General features: G+C 40.9%; 1 protein-coding gene across 3 annotated transcripts in view; it reads left to right on the top strand.

Annotated features, from left to right (window-relative positions):
- The first annotated feature begins 715 nt into the window (after positions 1–715).
- Positions 716–23,601, top strand: part of CDK6 (cyclin dependent kinase 6) — a 179,800-nt gene continuing 156,914 nt past the window's right edge. For 2 of the 3 annotated variants that reach the window (XM_042857191.2, XM_065583089.1), the window contains exons 1-2: positions 716–1,304; positions 3,466–3,970. In XM_042857191.2, coding sequence (XP_042713125.1) covers positions 3,738–3,970 — 233 coding nt within the window. In that variant the 5' untranslated portion in view covers positions 716–1,304; positions 3,466–3,737. Of the gene's footprint in view, positions 1,305–2,181; positions 2,361–3,465; positions 3,971–23,601 lie in introns of those variants that run through there. The other variant, XM_065583087.1, reaches the window with a different exon arrangement.

Here is a 23,601-nt window from a genome sequence, read left to right as displayed (position 1 = left end):
CTACTGAGAGAGTAGTTTGGCATCTGTTTTGTGCATTCTTCTGCAGTGAATTTCAGTATTTGTAGGAATCAACTTTGTATAAAGTGTCCCCTGCAGCAGTGAAGTGCCCTGCAAAGTGTTCATTTCCCCATCCCACTGGAAGCTTTTTGGGGCAGAGACTGCTCTTGGTTTTTGTCTTGTCAAGGTCAAACACATTGTGATTGCTTAGCAAATAATAATAAAGATCTTCTTGCCGGGACCATGCTTCCTTTGAGATCTCTGACTGAAAAGCACTAAAAGCCTAAGTAGTAATATTTATTATTAGGTGTTTGCACTGCTCTTGCATATGGGGCCCTACCTCTGAATCAGGCTTTTGGGGGCTCCTGCAAATATAAATAATTATGTTTATACAGCACCTAGCACAACAGTGCCCCAGTTATGACCAGGGGTCCTTTGGCGCTGCCTCAGTGCAAATAAGAATCACCTTAAGGTTTTTGCTCCCTAATGATGTCTCTCTCTCTCTCCCCCCTGGGGTGCATGCCTCTGGCAGTTGCGCTAGCGGCGACCCTTGCGGTATGTGGCTGCCTTTGGCAGAGGCACATGAAGGATTTCATTGAGTGTGAAGACAGAGAGCAGAGACAGAAAGCAGAAGGAGGCGGCTGCAGCCTTTGTAGTCGGGGAGGAATGCGGAAATGTTAAAGCACTATGTCAAACTTTTTTGAAACGGGGTCAAGTCACATTCAGCCAGCGTGGGAAAGCAAGGGGGAAAAAAAGTTGAGGGGGGGGGGGGGGGAGGTTTGCGAGCTGTGCTGCCGCCGCTGTTCTCAGAGTGAGCAGGAGCCGAGAGGCTAGAGAAGCAGCAGCAGCGGCGGCGGGCGGCGTGGAGGGCTGGTTTACAAGCCCCGCACACGGGGCAGCTGCGTGGTGCAGCCTGCAGGGCTTTGATCAGCTGTAGCCTGGTGAACACGGGACTTTGAGTCGCCTTTTTCCCCCCCTTCCCAGGCAGGGGGTGGGAGGTCGAAGCCGCTCTGGTTCTGACTTAAAGATCCCTTGGCAGGAAGGTGCTGCCAGGCTGCTGCAGGAGGATGCGAGCTGAGGGCAGCAGCAGAATCGAGGAAGAGCAGCTGCTGCAGCTACCTGTGTGGCCTGGGCTGCCGCGGCAGAGACCTGCTGGCGGCATCATCATGTGAATATTTATTACCCGGTTGGGGTCTTCGCTCGCGGTAATCGAATGGGAGGTTTGCTTCGGGGAAGGTTATTTTTCCCCCCTGCGGAAGCTTTTCTGGGGCTCGTGCGGCGATCGGGGCAGCTGTGGAGCGGACCAGGTAATTGGAAGTGGCCATGTGCTTCTCCTACCATATAGTGTTACTGCCGAACGCCCCGCAAACAGCCCCTGCCCCGCTGGGTGGTTTGGTGGCTAAGGGGGCTTCTCTTCCTCGAACGGCGTGATTGGGGCTTTGTGGGGAGCCTGCAGCGTGGGGCCGGCCCCCAACACGTTCAGCCCTGGCGCTAGGGGTACAGTTTCTGCCGTCCCCCTTCTGCATGTATTCTTGTTGGGGGGAGGGAACCGCCGTGCCGGGGCACGGCTCTGCGTTGGGGGGCCCATTCACGCCTGTTTTCTATTTTCGGGTGTTTCAGTGGGATCCCCAATGTTTCTTGTCTGGGGAGTCCCCTTCTGCTGCCCCATGCATCCCTATTGGGGGCTTTGGGGGGGTCTCCTTGCACGCATTCTTACTCGGGGGGCGGTTTTGCCCTTCCTCCTGCCCCCCCGCAAGCATTCTTGTTGGGGGATTTGTGCGAGGGGATTTCCCGAGCATGCAGTCGTAAGAAGACGTTTGTTTCTAGGGGGTGATTCTGCACATGCAGCCCTGGTGTGGGGGGACTGCTTGGGGGGGTTCCCCTCGCGGGCAGCCCTGGTGGGGGGCTGCTTGGGGGGTTCCCCTCGCGGGCAGCCCTGGTGGGGGGGGCCGTAGGGGTTCCCCCTCCGGTGCCCGCATTCTTTTCCGATCAGTAACTTTCCATGGGCGAAGCCCTCCGCGGTTCAGCAATAGCGGCTCTGGCCGATCCCTTGGAGCGCTACTAAACGCCGCCGTGGTGCGCGCGGAGCTTGAGGCGCACTCCGAGGCCAGGCCCTTCTCCCCGACCTCACACACACGCGCGCCGTGGGAGGCACGGAGCAGTCCCCCCGGCGGGGGGCGCCCCTCCGCCTAAGGCACGCAGCGGCCTGGCCTCGCGGGACGTACTTCCCTAGGGCTGGGCAGCCAGCTGCTGCTCCCGGAGACAGGCGGTGCCTCCCTTCCGCGGGGCAGGGCGCTGAGCCGCTTCCTCCCCCGCGGGGCTCCCTTGCCCCCTGACTGGGGGCGTTTCTGCTGTTCCTCCGGGTACTGACCTTTTCCCCCCTCTCCCTCCCTCCCTCCCCTGGACACTTCCCCACACCCCCATCACTGACCTGCTCCCCTCTCCCCTGGACACTTCTCTACTCCCCTCCCATCACTGACCTGCTACCCCATCCCATATCACTGACCTTCTCCTCGCTTCCCTAGAGGCTTCCCCACACCCCCATCACCGACCTGCTACCCCACCCCACATCACTGACCTGCTCCTCCCTTCCCTGGACACTTCTCTACCCCCTTCCCATCACTGACCTGCTACCCCCACCCCACCTCACATCACTGATCTGCTCCCCCCTCCCCTGGACACTTCTCTACCCCCCTCCCATCACTGACCTGCTACCCCACCCCACTGACCTGCTCCTCGCTTCCCTAGATGCTTCCCCACACCCCCATCACTGACCTGCTACCCACTCCCCTGGACACATCTCCATCCTCCCATCACTGACCTGCTCCCCCCTCCCCATCACTGACCTGCTACCCCTCCCCTGGACACTTCCCCACACCCCCAATCACTGACCTGTTACCCCCTGCCCTGAGAATCTTCCCCCCCCACACACATCCCCAATGCTGAGCTGCTACCTCTCCCCCAACTTGCGACTCTGCCCACTGATCACTGAGCTGCTATCCCCTGCCCTAGGACTCTGTCCATCCTCGTCACTGAGCTGCTACCTGCTTCTGTAGGACTGCTCACTCAACCCACATCCCCAACACTGAGCTGGTACTTCCTGCCCTGGGACTATATCCTACCCCCAGTCTCAGCACTGAGCTGGTACCCACCCTTTCCCTTGGCACTGACTTGCTACCCCTCCCTATGCAGTGTTGAACCTACCCTGTAACTGTACAGTGCAGTTCACGCCTTGCATTCCTACAGCATTACACTTACTCCCATCATCTGCATCATATTGTGTCCTGCACACATCCATGTCATCAAATCATGTATGTCAGTCTGTTTTTCTCAGTTATTAAACCATGTAAAGTAAGTGAACTGAAGATGCATGTTATGTACAGGGAGAAATTATGCTGGAGAGGAGACAACCCCAGCACTAATTAACTTCTAATGTTTGGGTTTTTGTTTGTTTGTTTTGTCCCATAGATCTAACTGGCTTTACCCAGACAATGATCCCAAAGACTATATGATAATTGCTGGTGGCTGAGAGAGAGAGAAGGCATTTTGGGGACTGTATTGAAGCAGAACAGGGGAGCAGGAGGGTGAAATCATCCTGCCTGCTCCTCCAGCAGTGGCAGCTCTGCAACCGGTGTGTGCAGTGCATTTTCAGCAGTAGCAAAATACTAGTTTGCAGGAAGCAGCCAGTTCAACAGCAGGACCTGAGGTACTCCAGAGACAAGAGAAGAAGCAGCACCAGCATGGATAAGGACAGCATGAGCCTAGCTGACCAGCAGTATGAATGTGTGGCTGAGATTGGTGAAGGAGCCTATGGGAAGGTATTCAAGGCCCGAGACTTGAAGCATGGAGGTCGTTTTGTAGCCTTGAAGCGCGTGCGGGTGCAGACAAGCGAGGAGGGAATGCCACTCTCCACCATCCGTGAGGTGGCAGTATTGAGGCACCTGGAGACCTTTGAGCACCCCAATGTGGTCAGGTGAGGCGCTGGAGTGGGACCCATGGTCAGCTGAGTTCTAGTTTTGGTACATGGTACAAGGGTGGATTGGACACCAAATCGAGTATATGGATGGAATAAGCACTAAATTGATACATGGAATGTGGTATGAGGTTTCGGCAGGCAAGCATGCTGTATAGGCACCCATCTCCAGAGGCATAGGTGTGTGACATAAGTGTTTGAGTGAATGGGCAAGGAGCCATATATACCCTTTGATCTCCACAGGCACAAGAAGAGGGAATGAAAAGAGAGAACTCTTTTGTCTTGCATATCCACTCTGCCCAACACAGCTGATTTCTGGCAGACCTATTCATTATGAAAGTGGCAGTGGATAATGTAATGTTCCCACCAACTTTAGACAAGGAGTGGGAATTTGTAGGGTTCAAGTTCAGTGTGTTAAGCATAAGCAGGAGAAGTGACCACTTAGGACCGCATTTGTGGGGCCTTGTACCAATAGATACAGAAATACAATTTGCAAGCCCTACTTCCAAAGTGTCTAGAAAAGTCACAATAAGGAAATCCTTGTACTAGTAATTCTGAATACACAAACCTAAGTTTTTGAACAAAGGCTGCCTCTGTTATAAGCCTTTATATCTTTACATATTCAACTTTGTGCTTATATAATGTATAGGTCAGTTTTAAGTGGCTTATTAATCCTTGCAGGTTGTGCCCAGGGATGCTGGAAAACTTGAAGAAACTTAGAGGGAATTTTGCTAGGAATGTTTGTGAAGCATTGTAGGAACTGTCCTCTACTGTGTAATTGATTTACTAGTAAATGGTTATACATTTTAAACTTATTGCTGATTTCGGTTTGCCCGGCAATCATGCAGAGAGTTTTGGAAAATTCTTTTGAGCTATTTCTTTCAAATATGTAGAATTCTTTGTTCATCATTAATCTTACTTTATGAATTTTAACAAATGGACAGTTTTATAGCAGGTGTACCTGTACATGACAATGTAAAACTTCACTGATCTGCAGGTTAGGTGAGCATGTAACATTAACAAAAGCACCTCCAATATTTGTGCATCAGTTCAAATAATGCAACATTAGACAGCAAAATGAAGACAGTTTGTACTTTTGTGACACCAAATCTCTTATAGGCCTGGGAAGCTGAAGTACAAGATGAAGTACATGCTGTGAGCCATGTGCCCATTTTAGGGTCTGGAGTTGAGGTTCTATGTTGGAGCTGCAACAGGAGAAGGGAGATTGGGAGTAATTTTTAAAATGCAAAGGTAAATGGATAGAGAAACTCTCATTCTCTTTCTTTTCCAGACATTGTGGCAGTAGACTCTTATTACTCCAAGGACTGGGTAGGCAAAGGGTTTACGTTCTAAAAATAGCTTAGAAAAAAATGTCTTTTTAAAGTGGGAGGAGTGCTTTACCTTATTGTGTGTCTTTTAGATCTCAACTGGACTCCAAGCAGAGACCTCATTGAGATTAGTGGTGTGGTGTAGACTGGAGTTCACAACTTTGCTGTTTCTGTTGTTTGGATAGAGACAGTTTTTTGATGGCCATCTAGTAATACAGAGGACTAGAAACTTAGTCTAAAATTTTCAGATGTGGGTGTTTAAGGTTGGGCAGCATATTCATATTTAGGCACTGAAACAAGTGGCTTGATTTAGAGGTGCTGTCTGAGCGGACGCTGTTTCTGTTGACACTAGAAGGAGTTGGGGGTGGTCAGAACTTCTGAAATTCAAGCCACTTATTTTGGTGCCTAAGTATGGATTTAGTTGCCTAGTTTTAGACACTCCCCATTTGAAACTTTTGACCATTATTTGTTTAAATGAAAGCCTAGATTGTGTAGAAAAAACTAAAATCCTGGAAATACTTAAATATAAGATATACCTGTGGCATTTTTGTCCCTACTGGGATCACTCCATATACAGTGATCCAGTAAGAAGCTCTGTTCTTGAATCCTCCAATTTTCATGAACACTTTAAATTCAGCAAAATCACAAAGAACAAAATGTCTGAAAAGAGCATGCAAATACAGACATGTTTTGCTCAGATTAAAATGCAGAGCAACCTCTATTTGGTATTTTACAGGTATATCACAAGTTAAAATATTTATTATAAGATCAAATGAATAATTCATTATCTCCAAGCAACAAGTACTTAACCACGGACTTTTGAATATTTAGTTTTAATAGAAATTTATCTGGAAGAATGTTCCAGGACTTAATTATGTTTCCTTGAAGCCTGCAGTGCTTGCCTCAGTCAGCATTTCAGATGCGACAGGTTGGGTCATTATGTACCAGTGAGTTTGGCCCTCTGCAGTGCACCTTCTTTCCATCTGTGAGAGTAGAAAATAAAAAGCAAGTTCAAGCAGTAGCTCTTCTGAGATGGGAGAAATTCGATTTAAAAGCATACCTCTGTTGTTTTCATTGGGTATCTTTTGAGTAGGTGAAGTTTTAAGTATCATTTTAGAGTGTTTTTAAATAATTGTTTTTTAATGAAGACTGACTTGTTTGTATAGGAAGGAGCAAAGATTTAAATGTTTTGATTCCTTTACCAAGCACAGTAGAGGATCTTGTAATTTCTTGAGATTAAAGGATTACTTTTTTTTATTATGTAAATATACCCGGGAAAAGAAATGCTGTATATGAAGATCTGTAGTTTCACTCCATTGGCCTATCTGCACACAGTTATTAAATGTATTTTGTTCATTACAAATGTTTATTATGTGAGTAACCAGTCTAGAAATTGCAGTCTTGTCAGTATTAGTGAATTAAGGTAGTGAAAAACGCAGCATTTTAACACTAAGATAAAAGATGCATCATTATCAGATAACTAGAATAAAAATTAAAATAGCATTTAAAATGAAGTATTGTTGTGAAGGGGAAAGTTCTCTTTTTCAAAATACTTCAAGCAGTCTGTCTGAAACTTATAAGTGACAAATGCAAGTAGAAACTGGTCTCTGAGTAATGAGATGTACGAGCCATGAGTTGTTCAATACAAACTCATGATGGCATTATAAGTCAAAATGTAGACAAACTTCAAATAGTTGAGCAACACATGATCAGTGCACCTGAACAAATTTGCTTCAGTCTGCTTGCTCCAGACAATATATATCAACACACCCACAAATGATACAACCTTCAGTAACAGCAGAAGTTGCCTCTTCCTCTTCAAAACACCACAGGCCCAATGGAACTGATGTGGTTCTCTTGTGCAGGAATAGCAGGATTTGGGTAGCCCACACAGGCTCACGGACCCCAGCACTGCAAGGGATTTTCCTATATGTCCCCATGCAGTGGTGTTTAGGAGGATGAAAATGATTGGGCCTTGGGATGGCCGGATGCTGGGGGCATAGACCTGTTGCTACGTGGATTGAGCAGTCACTGATCTCTATGGAGCTGGACTGCAGAAGTGACGAGAGCTACTGCAGACTCAGGATTATCCTAGTGGGTTTGGATTTCTTCCCGCAGCCCTCAAGAAACAGTTTGTGCCCAAGCTGACTATTACTCTGCATTGGGATGGCAAAGGATTTAACCTGCTAGGCAGAAATTTCACAATGGGCTTCACTTTTAAAATAACCATTAATAACATTAAAAAAATATTTTTCAAACCATGCTTTTTTTTGCCTATCTTCTCCATATTTCTACAGTGCTGAATTTGTGACATCATGATTCACAGTCTGTTGCTGTAGAAGCAATTTCATTATGACTTCACTGCAGAATTAAGCAGAAAGAGGAGCTAGGCTGAAAACAAGAAAGAGTTTAACTGCAGTTCTTGGTCACCCAAAACTCCCATTGACATTGAAGGATTGAGCCTAGATAACTTAAAACTGTAGAAACTGGTATTTAGAAAGGCTAAGTACTGTAAAAGGATTGTTTGCTTGTGTAGAAAATGTTCTCGCTTTCACATTTGCTCTGGTATGAAAGTTCCTCTGAGTCAAGACATTTTATTCTATTTTATTAAAGCTAAAGAAAGATCTGCATGAGCAAATTTTGTCATGCATTGCTTTAAAATATTTTGTGTATTATGACAATTCAGATGTAATTGGTAGTATGATTAAGTTGCTCATCTAGCCCACTGTTCAGATAGGAAGATGAAATGCTTCATTAAAAGTTATTGTATACAGTAGTTAAATCTGGCACAAATTAGTCCAGCACTTATGTAACTTACTGCTGTTCTATTTTGGGGGAAAATGAAGTATATGTAGACAAAGGACAGACTTTGCCAGGAATGAATGACATATTAGATTCAGGAAATTCCTGTGTGTAAAACTGGGAGTATTCCTTGCTGTAATAGATTTGTAAAAAATCTTCTTATGATCATACTACTAAATTCAGCTCTACATTGTGTTCATTTTATATCTTTCCTGCTATTAATCAGATGATTAGTTTCAGTTAAAAGTTAATCAGGCTTCATACTGGAAATATGCATTTAAAGAATATGCTACAAAAGAGGGAAACTCAGATTCCAAATGTTTTCAAGACAAATATATTTAACAGTTTTAGCAGTGTTCAGAATGTTCAAAGTCCTTAAGCAAACAGAACAAACTCACAAAGCCCTATATTTTTGTTTCTTGGCACTTAACTTTCCCAGAACTCTGGCTCTTTTTAGTATTGTTGGGAGTTAACGGGTCTTAAAAGCTCCAGATAGACAAATCCTTATTAGAATTTGGTGATCTGAAATGTGCTCCTGCTGTTAAAAGAATTGTCAAAATTCTGGCACCTTTAGCTTGTATTTACTGAATGCCTCAATTGCCAGACTAACAAGGGCACTCAGCACACAAATACTGAAAATCTCATTTCTGTCTTTTGTTAGTTTCCAAGACATGTAGCCCAGATAATTGACTCCAGCTCTTACATGATGGTTTAGCCAGTTGGAGGCATTACATTATTCAATGATCTCCCTGCAACATGGATCCAGTCTATAGGAAACCAAATAAGTATAATTCTTTTACTCTATTTGCACAATTTGGCAATGATTAGGGGTCTTTTAATATTGTCCCAAAGGATATAAAATATTGGAAGACAATATTAGGAACTTTGCAAGATATGCTCTATAGAAAAAGGCCAATGTTTGCTTCACTCCCTGTAGACTAGCTCAACATTTCAGAGGTGTTTAATAGTCTGATGCTTCCTGTGGCATTATATTGTGATAGGACTACATAAAAATAGAGGATAGAGCCTAACAATAAAAATATAACTGAGTTTTTAGTGTTGAATACCCGTTTAGCGTGGTTATTGGCAGAACATGTTGCAGAATTTTGATAATTCCCTTTGCAGGGTGATTAACATTTTGTTTTTCATCATTTTTAATTAAAAAACATGAAAGCATGTACAACTGGGAGGGGAATTTTAAAACCCAGAAGCTAATATTCTGTTTTTACTTCCAGTTTGTGGGGATGTTAACATTGTCTGGTAATTTTTAAAGGACAGTCTACTGAAGCCATTCAGAAGTTCCATCCTTTAAAGTGTAACCGTTCTATTTTAGGGGGTGGTAGTCTCCAGTGAATTCTATTTCCTTCCTTCCTTGCTTTTACTGCCAAACTAATGTTATAACTTTTAGTGTGTAGCATCACTCCTACAGGTCAACATCGTGCAATCAATTAATTTTTTTATAGAACTCTTTATGTGATGTATGACAAGCCATTAAAGAGAGAGAAATTAGTACATATATATTGTCGGAATCTGAGATTCTCAGAAGGCAGACAGGGTAAGCTAATGTGCAAAGATGGAGGAAAGCAAAAGAAAAGGAAACTGAAATTTAAGAGCAGACATGGTAAAACTAAAAGGTAATTATCACTGCACATTAGTTTCAATTAGAGAAGAATGGGAGTATGAAATAATGGGAGGGAAGGGAAAGATGAGTGGGATTCAGAGTCAAACTAACGCAAACAAGATGGTCCTTATGCAAGATTTGAAGAGAGGAAGTGGCTTAAAGGAAAGGAGAAAGTCCCAGATTTATAGGGCAAAGTGAAAAGAGCGACCCTCCCCAACTCTGGAAAGTTATGTGGAGATGGAGAACAGAGAACGAGAGTGGAGAAAGGGAGAGTAACCAAATGGGAGAATCACTGGCTGTAATATTAGTGGACAAATGAGAGTTTGGAAAACAACGAGAACAATTTTGAATTGGATCTGCAGATGGCTAGGGGATTTGGAGAAGCCTGTAAAGGTGACTGAGAACAGGGGATATGGCCCCAATTCCTGAAATAAGAGAAAAACCTGGTGCAATCAGTTTGAAACCCCTGTAGTTCAGATAATAGGCACTTAGGGAGTTCACGAATGACCATCTATTCTACCTGTGTGTGTAGAGTGTTTACTAATAGACTAAGTAAGTGATGATGAAGCTTGAATAAGTATCCATGAGAAACGGGGGCAAAATAAGGCTGAATAAGGAAAAGGAGATTGAAGATGTAGTTCAAGGCTTGGAAAATCCATTTGCATGGGGTGAGTACAAGCTTTCTTGAGTGAGTGAGTGTTAACATCTTTTTAGTGACAGTTTCCATGGAGAATGGTGTAGTGTGGTAGAAATACCCCTCACACTGGAAAACTTTATATAATGAGCTCTTCACGTGGTGAGAACGCGAATGTTTGTTGATTAACTGACACTAATGTGTGTGCCATAAAAATACCATTAGTCATGTCCCATCCATATTGTTAAGTTGTGTTAATTTGCTCACTTTTACATTCTATCCTTAGGAAAGCAAAGGTAACAAAATATTCCTCAAAATTATTTTTTGAAATCAAAGTTATTATTTATGTAAGGCCCAATTATATCCTCTCTACTCAGATGAGCAATCCCGTTGAATTCAGTGAGATGATGTGCGTCATCAGGGTGATGCTACTGGAATCATTGAGCTTAAACGTGTATTACGTGTTTTATAGACCTAGAAGAAGACGACAGGTTTCTGCCCCAAAAAGCAACCATGTAGTTATGTCCAGGAGATGACTTTAGTTACCAAAATGAAGGTTTGTCCAAATTATACCAATTCACTAGTATCAGTGGAGTTGCACCTACAATAAATTGTGCCTATTGTGTCTTGAAAATAGTTCAGAGCAACCCTTGTATGAATGCTGTTATTCTTTATGTCACACTAGTTTAACACAAACAAGTAACTGGTTTACTGAAACTGAAAGCTAAACCCACCATGAATTCATCTTTGCAGGAATTTCCAATGTTTAATGATTTAACTGACAAATTCTACATACAGATGAATCATTACAAGTTTAATTGAAGCTTGTTCTAAAAGTCCAAATTCAATATTACTCAGTGCAGAACGGTAAGTATTTTGACAGAGACAGGAAGTGAGAAACAGGTCTATGTATTTTTTTCTTAATTTGCTGTGAAGTTTTAATATATCTACATGACACTCTGGTCACTAGGATAAATGACTCAAGGTATCTATTGCTATTTAACACTTCTAGGGAATTTCCCCCTCTTCCCCAAATTTAGCTAATTATATACTGGAAATTTCAATACATTGTTCACAGTTTAAGTCAGCATATTTCTAGGAGCTTTTTGTGAATGTAATTCTTAGCTGTGCTGATGCTTTTGTTTCTCTTCATCTTTGGAGCCAGCACTGTACTGTAAGGATAGAATTCTATTGCTATTTTTTTTTCCACATTTGATGTGGTAGTTTGCATACAGCTGCAGAGTAGACAGTTACCTTTGAAAGGAACATTTGGCTGGTTTAGTTTGATTAGAGCAAACCACCTCAATCATTTCTAGACCAAGAGCGTTTTTATTTTAACTTGGCAGTAGGAGTTGGGAATGTACTGACTGTACTCAGATATGTGGGGGAGTGGTAAAGGGGATACACAACTGACAGCTGAAATGAAACAGCCTTAGTGGAATTTATTTACCCAAAAAAATCCACATAAAGCTGCTGTTCCACAGGTTTTAGGTCTCACTACAAAAAAGCGTTTAAACTGAAGCCATTGATGATTACATTTGAACTTCCATCTTTAAGGCAAGGAATTTTAAAGAGTACTTGTGAAAGATGCTACAAGAAATTGTTGGGAATACTGTAGCATGATAATAAGGTGTTTTAAAATCTAGTTTACCATAAGCTTTGAACAAAAGTTCAATGGAAAAATAAATTCAGAACATGAAAGATTTTTAATCTATTAATTATTAACAAACACTAAAAGCCATAGCACCAAAATTTTGAGTTAAAAATATAACTGTAAAAATAGTTTTTTTCTTAGAGAATACATACATTTTTTGTGTCCCACCTGCCACATGTTATGATTCAGTTTTGTCATGTCAGAGCTAAAATTATATCCCTTTTAGTAGCATTAGTATAAGATTCCATAATTCAATCATACTTCTATCCTCTCTCCCCAATGTAAATGGCAACTGTATTTTATGCTATCTACTGTAGCAGAGAGAAATGACATTCTTAAAATTATACTAATAGCTAATTTTTGTTTAAATTTTCCTCATTGATGACCAAATAATTCCCCCAGATCAACATTTGCGGAATTCTAGAATCTTAGTATGTGTTTCCTGAGAAAGTTTGGAGCCTGCCCCTGCAAAACTAGTACTGGACAGCGTCCTCCAGAAAATGCAGAATTTTCTGCCTTCGTGCTCCCAAACTGAGGCTTATTTGTCCAAAGTCAAAAGGTTTAGGTTAGTCCTATCTTGTGTCAGAAACAAGTGGCTCTTGAGCCAACTGAATGAGCATAACTGGCAATATAGTACTTATCATAGAACATATCCTGAGATAGGTAGCTACTCTGGAGATGGATACATTTTTACACATTTTCCAGCTCAATCAGAAATCCGTATATAAAATATATTCCCTAGGGCATTGTCCAGTCAAATTTTAAATGTCCCAAGTTATTGGGTTCCCTTTTCTTGAGCAACTATTCTACAATTTAATAGACATCACATCTGGAAGTTTTTTCTGATATCCACCAATTTTTTCCCTTTTTTTAATTCCACTCCATTACTCCCACTTGTATCCCCTTTTAAAATCATAAGTAATTATTTTCCCACCTTAGTGTTTACAATCATCAAGTATTTGAAAACTTATGTTAGCCGGCCCACTTCTTAAGCTATACCTACTATGCTGTATTTTTAACATTTATGTAAATCCTTTCAGCCCACTAATCATTTGATGCTTTTTGCTGAACTTTCTAATTGGTTTATCTTTCTGGTAATGTGGTGCCCTGTATTGAATGCTGTGTTCCAGGTACAGTCACTCTAGAGTTGTATATGCCTCTTTACTCTGTGAAGGAATATTTCTGTATCTACAGTCTGGAATTGTGCTAGCCTTTTTGGTTGCCATATCACATTGTAAACTTATGTCTAATTCGTTGCTCACTATCATCTCTAGGTCTCTTTCAGCATTACTGATATCCAGTTTTCTCCCTGACATTGAATGTCATTGACTTCCATTTTTTTTCCCCATAGGCAGTAGATTGCGTTTTTTCCAAATTGAATCTCACTTTGTTCTCTCATATTTATAAACATTCTAGTTTCTTTTATGTTTATCATCAGTGACAATATGTAACACCACAATTTACCATCATCTGCAAATGCTTATTCAATCTTTCGGATTTGTAATAAAGGCACGACAGAACACCAGTCCCTTTCATTTCTCACTAGAAACCTCCCATCAACTTGATACATTGCTGTTTATCGTTACCCTTTTATTTAACACCTACAATAAAGTTTTCAATCCATCTGTCTTTGAACTAATTATGAGAGTTAGATTTTTGCAAGATCAACACTTAGTTAAACGCCAAGGTTGGGATTGTCAAAGGGGCCCAAAGGAGTTGAGTTGAGCGCCTAACTCCCTTCAGCCCCTTTGAAAATTCCAGCCAAAATATATCACGTCCACCGTGTTCCCTTTATCCACTAACCTTGTAATTTAATTTTAAACAACAAGCCAGGTTATCTGGCAATGCTTATTCCCATGCTGCTTATTGTTCATGTTCCTATATCATCTAGAAGTCTTTCTCTCTCACTCACTGTTTTTGTTCTAATAGGTTGGACTGAAACATCCATTAGGGATGTCAATAATACAAAAAGAACTCTCTATCGAGTAGTAAGAGAGAAAGCCAGAAATTACAGGAACTGGAGGAGGGACAAGTTGATATCATAGCAGTACATTTGGGGAAAGTAACAGGGAGATGGACAATAAAACATTTGACCCAAAATAAAAATTATACGTGTCTGTACACAATGCAAAAAGCTTAAAGCCAAAATAAATTGTTAGAATGCCTAACGAGGACATCTTCATGAGCCATTTCTGAAATGCAGTGGAATAACAAAAATAAATAAATTTTACAGGAGGTGGAGCTGTAGCAATGTATCTTAAAATTCCATAGAATTTAGTGAGTGGAAAAGACAGTGCTGCAAAATCTGTATAAATAAAAATCCCAAGTCATAAAAATACAAATATATTCATTTGGTTGTTCTACCAGTCTCCAGATCAGGAAAAGGATCTCAAGTGTGCACTGTTAGAGACTGAAGAGGCATCTGAGTCTAATAAAACAGTAAACATGGATGACCTCAACTACCCACATATAAACTGGGCAAATAAAGGATAAGGTTTAAAGAAAAAAGTTCTTGACACATTAAATGGTTGTTCCTTGGAGCAGCAAATTCTAGCGTACAGAAGAAGAGAGGATGTTCTCTACATAGTCCTTCGTAACTCACATGAGTTGGTTTAAGAAATATTGAACCATTAAGTAACAGTGGTCACAATATTATTAAATTCAGTATCTTTGGAGAAGGGGACTGTACCAAAAAACTAGTGCAGTGATGCTAAACTTTAGAAAGGAGGGGTTTAAGAAAAATGAGAGAGCTACTCAAAAAGGCCCTAAAGTTAAAATTAGGGAATTAAAATGCTTAGAGTTATCATGGCAGCTACTTAAGTGTTTAATAACATAGTCACAGAAGGCATGTGTATCCTTAAATAAAAAATGAAACAGGAAGACCATGCAAAAACTTATGTGGTTAAATTGCACGGTTCAAAAGGTTATTCAAGCCAAATGGGCATCCTTTGAGAAATAGAAATGTAAACCAAATGAGGGCCACAGGCAGGAGCATTAGCTATGGCAAGTAAAATGTCAGATGGAAATTAGGATGGCTAGTAGGGAATTTGAAGAGCACATAGACAAAGATATGAAACAAATAACAAAAATTCTTTAAGTATATGAGACGCAGGAACCCTGAGGGAATCAGTGGGCATGCTGGACCACCAGAAAGTAAAGGAATCAATCTAGGACAAAAAGGATATTACAGAGGACCCTATTTCTTTGCATCAGCCTTCACAGAAGTTGCTGACTGATACCTATTCTATAGGGGGAAGGGATAACTCAGTGGTTTGAGCATTGGCCTGCTAAACCCAGGGTTGTGAGTTCAGCCCTTGAGGGGGCCACTTAGGGATCTGGGACAAAGTTAGTACTTGGTCCTGCTACTGAAGGCAGGGGGCTAGACTTGATGACCTTTCAAGGTCCCTTCCAGTTCTAGGAGATAGGATATCTCCATTAATTTTTCCTGCTTTGAGCAGGGGGTTGGACTAGATGACCTCCTGAGGTCCCTTCCAACCCTGATAGTCTATGATTCTATTCAGGTAGTAAAAATGAGGTAATGGCAGAGGAGTAGATGAGTCCATATGAGTCCTAATTCATGCGCTGTGTCTAATTTGTTCTTGGCATAAAAAGGGCAGAAGGGGAGGCTATTGATGGGTCTCCTTGCTCCTACTACTAGACCCCAGACTTCAGCATACAGCAGTCATTTTCATAGAATCATAGAAATGTAGGGCTGGAATGGACCTAGAGAGGTCATCTAGTTCACATTGAGGCAGGCCCAAGTATACTAGATTATTCCTGATACATGTTTTGTCTAACCAGTTTTTAAAAATATCCAATGATGGGGATTTTACAACCTTACTTGGATAACTTGCATCTAGGAGTTTTAAAAGAGGTGGCTGAGGACCGAATTAGACCATTAATGTTGCTTTTTAGTAAGTCTCTGAACAATGGGGAAGTTCCAAAAGATTGGAAGAAAGTAATGTGCCAATATTTAAAAAGGGTAAATGGGATGACCCTGTTTAATTATAGGCCTGTCAGCCTGACATAGATCCTGGGCATGATAATGGAGCGGCTGACGTGGGACTTGATTAATAAGGAATTAAAGAAGGGTAATATAATTAATGCCAATCAACATGGGTTTATGGAACACAGATCCTACTAAACTAACTTTTCTTTTTTTGATAAGATTACAAGTTTGGTTGAGAGAATTAATAGTATTGATGTACTGTACTTAAACTTCTGTAAGGCATCTGACTTGGTACTGTACAACACTTGGATTAAAAAACTAGAAAGATATAAAATTAATATGGTTCACATTAAGTGGATTAAAATGTGGCTAACTGATAGGTCTCAAAATTTAATTGTAAATGGGAAATCATCACTGAGCAGGTTTGTTTCTGGTTGAGCCTCACAGGGATCTATTCTTAGTCCAACACTGTTTAACATTCATATCAATGACTGTGTGATTTTTGTGGCCCAAAGGGCTAATTTAATCTTTGGATGCATAAACAGGGGGATCTCAAGTAGGAATAGAAAGGTTATTTTACCTCTGTATTGGGCACTGGTGCAACCATTGCTGGAATACTGTGTCCAATCCTGGTGCCCACAATTCAAGAAGGATGTAGATAAATTAGAGTGTTCAGAGAAGAGCAATGAGAACGATTATTGGATTAGAAAACATGTCTTATTGTGATAAATTCAAAGAGCTCAATCTATTTAGCTTAACAGAGAGAAAGTTAAGGGGTGACTTGATCACAGTTTGTAAGTATGTACATAGAGAACAAATATTTGATAATGGGCTCTTCAATCTAACAGAGAAAAGTATAACACAATTCAATGGCTGGAAGCTCAAGCTAGACAAATTCAGACTGGAAATAAGACATACATTTTTAACAGCAAAGGTAGTTAACCATTGGAACAGCTTAGCAAGGGTTGTGATGGATTCTCCACCAGCAATTTTTAAATCAAGATTGGCTGTTTTTCTAAAAGATATGCTCCAGGAATTATTTTAGGAAAGTTCTGTGGCCGTGTCACATGGGAGGATAGACAAAACAATCACAATGGTCCCTACTGACCTTGGAATCTATCAATCCGTTAGAGGCCTATTCCAGTGCTTAACTATGCTTATAGTTAGAAAGTTTTTCCTAATATCTAACCTAACTCTCCCTTGCTGCAGAGTAAGCTGATTACTACTTGTCCTATCTTTGGTGAACCTGGAGAACATTTGACCACCATCCTCTTTATAACAGTCCTTAACATACGTGAAGACTGTTATCAGGTCTCCCCTCAATCTTCTCTCAAGACTAAACATGCCCAGTTTTTTAAAACCTTACTCATCTTTCTTAAAGAGTGGCACCCAGAACTGGACATAGTCCTCCAACTTTGAAGCTCACCAGTGCCAAGTAAAGTGGGACAATTGCCTCCCATATCTTACATACAACATCTTGTTAATATACCCCAGAATAACATTAGCCTTTTTTGCAACTGCATCACATTGTTGAATCTCATTTAATTTGTGATCCACTGTAACCTCCAGATCCTTTCAGCAATACTACTGCCTAGCCAGTTATTCCCCTTTTTTATTTGTGTATTGGTTTTTTCCCTTCCTAAATATAGTACTTTGCAGTTAGTTCCCTATTGAATTTCATCTTGATTTCAGACTAATTCTCTAATTTGGCAAGGTCATTTTGAATTCTAATCCTGTCCTCTGACATGCTAGCGACCCCTCCCAGCTTGTTGTCATCTGACTGCAGTTTTTATAAGCATACTCTCCACTCTCAAGTCATTAATGAAAATATTGAGTAGTACCGGACCCAGGACCCTGTGGCATCCCACTGTATTCACCCTCCCAGTTTGACAGCAAACCACTATTATTATAGTCTTTCATCTAGAACCGTGGCTCTCAACTTTCCCAGACTATATATCTCTTTCAGGAGTCTGATTTGTCTTGTATACCTCCAAGTTTCATCTTACTTGCTTACAAAATCAGACCTAAAAATACAAGTGTCACAGTACACCATTACTGAAAAATTGCTTACTTTCTCATTTTTACTATATACAGTAATTATAAAATAAATCAATTGGAATATAAAGATTGTACTTTACATTTCAATGTGTAGTATATAGACTACTAGTATAAACAAGCCATTATCTATATGAAATGTTAGTTTGTACTGACCTAGCTAGTGCTTTTTATGTAGCTTGTTGTAAAATTAGGGAAATATGTAAATGAGAGTTAATGTACCCCCTGAAGACCTCTGCATACCCATAGGGGGTTTGCATAGCCCTGGTTGAGAACCACTGATCTGGAAGACCACATTTCTCTAGTTTGCTTATGAAAATGTCATGCGGGACTGTGTCAAAAGCCTTACTAAAATCAAGATATATCATGTTTACATCTTCCCCCTATACCAGTAATCCTATCAAAGAAGGAAATTAGGTTGGCTTGGCATGGTTTGTTCTTGGCAAATCCATGTTGGTTATTATTTATTCCCCTATTATCCTCTAAGTGCTTACAATTAGATTGTTTAATAATTTGTTCCAGTACCTTTCCAGCCATCAAAGTTAGGCTGAGTGGTCTGTAATTCCCTGGGTACTCTTTGTTCCCCTCTCAACTTCACCTTTCCTTCATGAGTTTTCAATGATGATTAACTTTTTTAGAGAAGATTGAAGCAAAGTAGGCATTAAACATCTCAGCTTTCTTGATGTCACCCATTATTGGTTCTCCTTTCCTGCTAAGTAGTAGACCTACATTTTCCTTGATCTTTCTCTTGCTCCTAGTGGATTTATAGAACCTCTTCTTGTTACCTTTTATATCCCTGCTAGGTGTAACTCATTTTGTGCCTTAGCATTTCTGATTTTCTCCCTACATGCTTAGCAATTTGTCCTTACTTCTACCTTCCTGAGGATTCCTTTTTGATTTTTTGGGTCATTAAAAAGCTTCTGATAGAGCTCTATTGGCCTCAGACTCTTCTTTCTATCTTTCCTTTGCATTGGGACAATTTGCTGTTGTGCTTTTAATATTATTTCTTTGAGAAACCAGCTCTCCTGAACTCCTTTTTTCCCTCAGGGGACGCTGGGACCTTTTTGCTTCCCATGGGACCTTGCCTACCAGATTTCTGAGTGTGTTAAGGTCTTGCTTTTTTGAAGTCCATAGTTCTTATTCAACTGCTCTCCACCTAAATTCAATAACTTATTGGCTACTTTGTGTTTTGATGTATTACTTTTCCAACAGATGATAGTCAAAATCTGTCGCTCTTGTCCAAATGGAAGAGTAGCTATAGATGCACATCTGAGCCAGAAACTGGTTGCAGGATGGAGATTAGGGCTGCCACCTCTTTAGAGAGTGTCTTAATCTTCCACAAAAGTAGCTCCCCTTCGCCACTCATCCCCTGCTTCCTTCTCTTCCCCTGCCCTGCACCACCAGCCCTAGTCTGGTAAAAGATTAGTCCTTAAGAATGCAACCCTGCATATGTCGTGTTATTCTCATTAGAGCTAATATGCCTTCATACTACAGACCTTTATACAAAATTACTTCATTATTCAATTGAATAGTCTATTCCTGGTCTCTAACTTGCATCCTCTGTTGAGTTAGTGAATATATGGATGTTTAGAAAGAAATGATAATGTCTTCATATTTGTTCAAGACGCAAGTTCTCATTTCAGACCAAGTACATGCCTATTGTGAATTTATAAATGGCTACAACAAAAGGGACAAAATGCTATCGCCAGTAGCATGATATATAATATATAAAGAACACAAATTTAAATTGTACATCTTAGAATACATCTTACTATTTTATAGTACTTATCACACAAAAGTACTACAAACTTGTAACTGTCTGTGCAGCTTATACTTACAGTGCAAACAGACGTAAGCATGTACACTACTGATCTCAGGCACATTTTCAAAAGCTCCAAACTCCCATTTTGAAAAGTGACCTAGGGCCCAGATCCTCAAAGGTATTGAGGTGCCTAATTGCCACTGAAATGAATGGGATCAGGCACCTAAAAACCTTTAGGGATCTGGGCCTTAGGACCCTAAGTCCCAATGACTTTCATTTAGACTTAGGCTCTTAATGCCTAAGTCACTTTTCAATATGCAATTTAGGCTCCTAAGTCACTTAGTGGTACCCTACCTGTTTTATCTGTTGTTAATGCATTTCTAACGTAGTACCTAAGCACCATACCCATAGGTATTTAGTGTAGCATGTATGGCCATTTGATGTTATCACTCCGACTCTGATTCTAGAATTTTCTTTCATTTTCTTTTTAACTCTTGCCATCCTCATTGGATGCTGGCCACATGCATGAAAAAAAAAAGTGGTCTTAGCCCAGTTCAGTTGATAAATGTCCACATTACAAAAAATACCACCACAAATGGCACTAACTGACCCCCTTATTGACTGTTTATCCTAGAGGCCAAGGATTGACTGAGCATAGAGAATGAATTCACTTGTCACTTTTAGAAGGGAAGGGAAGAGCCCTCCACATTAGGACCAATTTGAGGAAGTTTACAGCATCTTCCCATCCTGTGTTTGTTGATAAAGGTTTTTGGTCTCTGGGGCTGACAGCCCAGCATCCTTCTTGAGCATTAAAACTGACACAATGGTTTTAAAAGCTTTTATAATAATAACGAGAAAATACAAGCACTGAAAGGCTGAGGGTATGCCTAGATTGTAATCACTGAGTGTGATTGCAGTTCAAGCTGACATTCCCAAAATAACTTTAATCTAGCTAGTTTGGGTCACGAAACAGTGAAGCTGCAGCAGCGTGAGTTTTAGCACAGGCTAGCCGTGCAGGTAATTGCCCAGGGTTCCAGGGAGGCTTGTCCTTCTGCAGCTTCACTGAGTTAGCTAGATCAAAACTCACTCAGATATGTCAGCAATTGCAGTCTAGATGTATCCTCTGAAATATAGACAGGGTAGAAAGGGGAACAAATAAGACGAAAGAAAAGAAAAGGGTGAGAAAAGGATGGCATAAAACAACCAGGTGGTAGCACATGCAGCAGAAGAATTCTCGGTGGGAAGTTTGCTGTCAGAATGTCATATGATAAAATGTATACATAAATAATGTTGAGTATGTGATTATGTATATATTTCAGTGTATGACCGATAACGTCATAAAGTATATTCATCTGGCATTTAAAAAGAACAAAGTAAATAGTTGGCTAACATTTGACCTGCATAAAAGGGCTTTAGATTCACTCCTCATTGTAAAATTCCTCTTGTTCAATTATTTTTGACATTATTATAAACAATAATAGAACTGGAAGGGACCTTGAGAGGTCATCTAGTCCAGTCCCCTGCACTCAAGTCAGGACTGAATATTATCTAGACCATCCCTGACAGGTGTTTGTCCAACCTGCTCTTAAAAACCCCAATGATGGAGATTCCACAACCTACCTAGGCAATTTATTCCGGTGCTTAACCACTCTGACAGGAAGTGTTGCAAAAAAAAGCTTCTCCTCCTATCCTCAGAGGTTAAGAAGAACAATTTTTCTTCCTCCTCCTTGTAACAATCTTTTATGTACCTGAAGCCTGTTATCATGTCCCCTCTCAGTCTTCTCTTCTTCAGATTAAACAAACCCAATTTTTTTCAATCTTCCCTCATAGATCATGTTTTCTAGACCTTTTTTCATTTTTGTTGCTCTTCTCTGGACTTTCTCCAATTTGTCCACATCTTTCCTGAAATGTGGCGCCCAGAACTGGACACAATACTCCAGTTGAGGCCTAGGAGTAGAGCGGAAGTATTACTTCTTGTGTCTTGCTTACAATACTCCTGCTAATACATCCCAGAATGATGGGGTTTTTTTTTTTTTTGTTTTGTTTTTTTTGTTTTGTTTTTTTTTTGCAACAGCATTACACTGTTGACTCATATTTAGCTTGTGGTCCACTATGACCCCCAGATCCCTTTCCGCAGTATTCCTTCCTAGGCAGTCATGTCCTATTTTGTATGTGAGCAACTGATTGTTCCTTCCTAAGTGGAGTACTCTGCATTTATCCTTATTGAATTTCATCTGGACAAACGGTCTGAAGTAAATCGGATCATTTTGAATTTTAATCCTATCCTCCAAAGCACTTGCACCTCGTCCCAGCTTGGTATCGTCTGCAAACTTTATAAGTGTACTCTCTATGCCATTATCTAAATCAGGGGTAGGCAACCTATGGCACACGTGCCAAAGGCGGCATGCAAGTTGATTTTCAGTGGCACTTGCACTGCCCAGGTCCTGGCCACCAGTCTGGGGGGCTCTTCATTTTAATTTAATTTTATATGAAGTTTCTTAAAAATTTTAAAAAACCTTATTTACTTTACATACAACAATAATTTAGTTATATATTATAGACTTATAGAAAGAGACCTTCTAAAAATGTTAATGCGCGTGAAACCTTAAATTAGAGTGAATAAATGAAGACTCGGCACACCACTTCTGAAAGGTTGCCGACCCCTGATCTAAATCATTGATGAAGATATTAAACAGAACCAGACCGAGAACCGATCCCTGTGGGACCCCACTCATTATGCCCTTCCAGCATGACTGTGAACCAATCTGGGTATGAGTTTCCAACCAGCTTATAGTAGCTCCATCTAGGTTGTATTTCCCTAGTTTGTTTATGAGAAGATCACGCGAGACAGTATCAAAAGCCTTACTAAAGTCAAGATATACCACATCTACCGCTTCCCCCCCACATCCACAAGGCTTGTTACCCTGTCAAAGAAAGCTATCCGGTTGGTTTGACACAATTTGTTCTTGACAAATTCATGCTGACTGTCATTTATCACCTTATTCTCTTCTAGGTGTTTGCAAATTGATTTCTTAATTGTTTGCTCCATTATCTTTCTGGGTATAGAAGTTAAGCTGACTGGTCTGTAATTCCCCGGGTTGTCCTCATTTTCCTTTTGATAGATGGGCACTATATTTGCCCTTTTCCAGTTTTCTGGAATGTCTCCCATCTTCCATGACTTTTCAAAGATAATTGCTAATGGCTCAGATATCTCCTCAGTCAGCTCCTTGAGTATGCTAGGCTGCATTTCATCAGGCCCTAGTGATTTGAAGACATCTAACTTGTACTGTGTCTATTATCTGGTTAGAAAAGAATTGTGTTTTGGTTTTGGGTTTTTTTTTTTTTTTTAAACATGAGCAGACAGTGAGTCAAAGCGTACAAAGCCTTAAAGTTGGAGTTAAACTGGTAGCCAATTTAGAAAATAAGGGCATAGCTCCCATATGGTAAGAGAGATGTAAAGAAGTATGCAGAGGGTGATGAGGGAGAATGACTGAGCACAGGGAAAGCAAGAGGTTCAGGAAGCAAGATCTGATTCTTTTTCAGAAGGAGTGTTGGGATCAGTAATTGGCCCCAGAGAAAAGACATGGAATTTAAAAATCGGGAGTCATTGGGTCAAAGAAGCTGATCTAGAAGACAGAGGTGACAGCATGGCAGAAGTGGCTGCCCATTGTAGATGGGGAGACAGAAAGAAGTCTGGCATTTGTGGAGCATGGGAAATGGGTTGGGAAATACAAAGAGATGTCAGAAGTAGGAAGTGTTGACATATCTTAAAGACTGGAATGGAGGCTTAGTACTAGTGTCTGTAGTAGACATAAAGCCAGTTGAA

Source organism: Chrysemys picta, chromosome 2 (assembly GCF_011386835.1).
Source record: "Chrysemys picta bellii isolate R12L10 chromosome 2, ASM1138683v2, whole genome shotgun sequence".
Taxonomy (NCBI): domain Eukaryota; kingdom Metazoa; phylum Chordata; order Testudines; family Emydidae; genus Chrysemys; species Chrysemys picta.
Note: the sequence above shows the minus strand (reverse complement) of the source record. Positions and strands in the feature narration are given on the sequence as shown.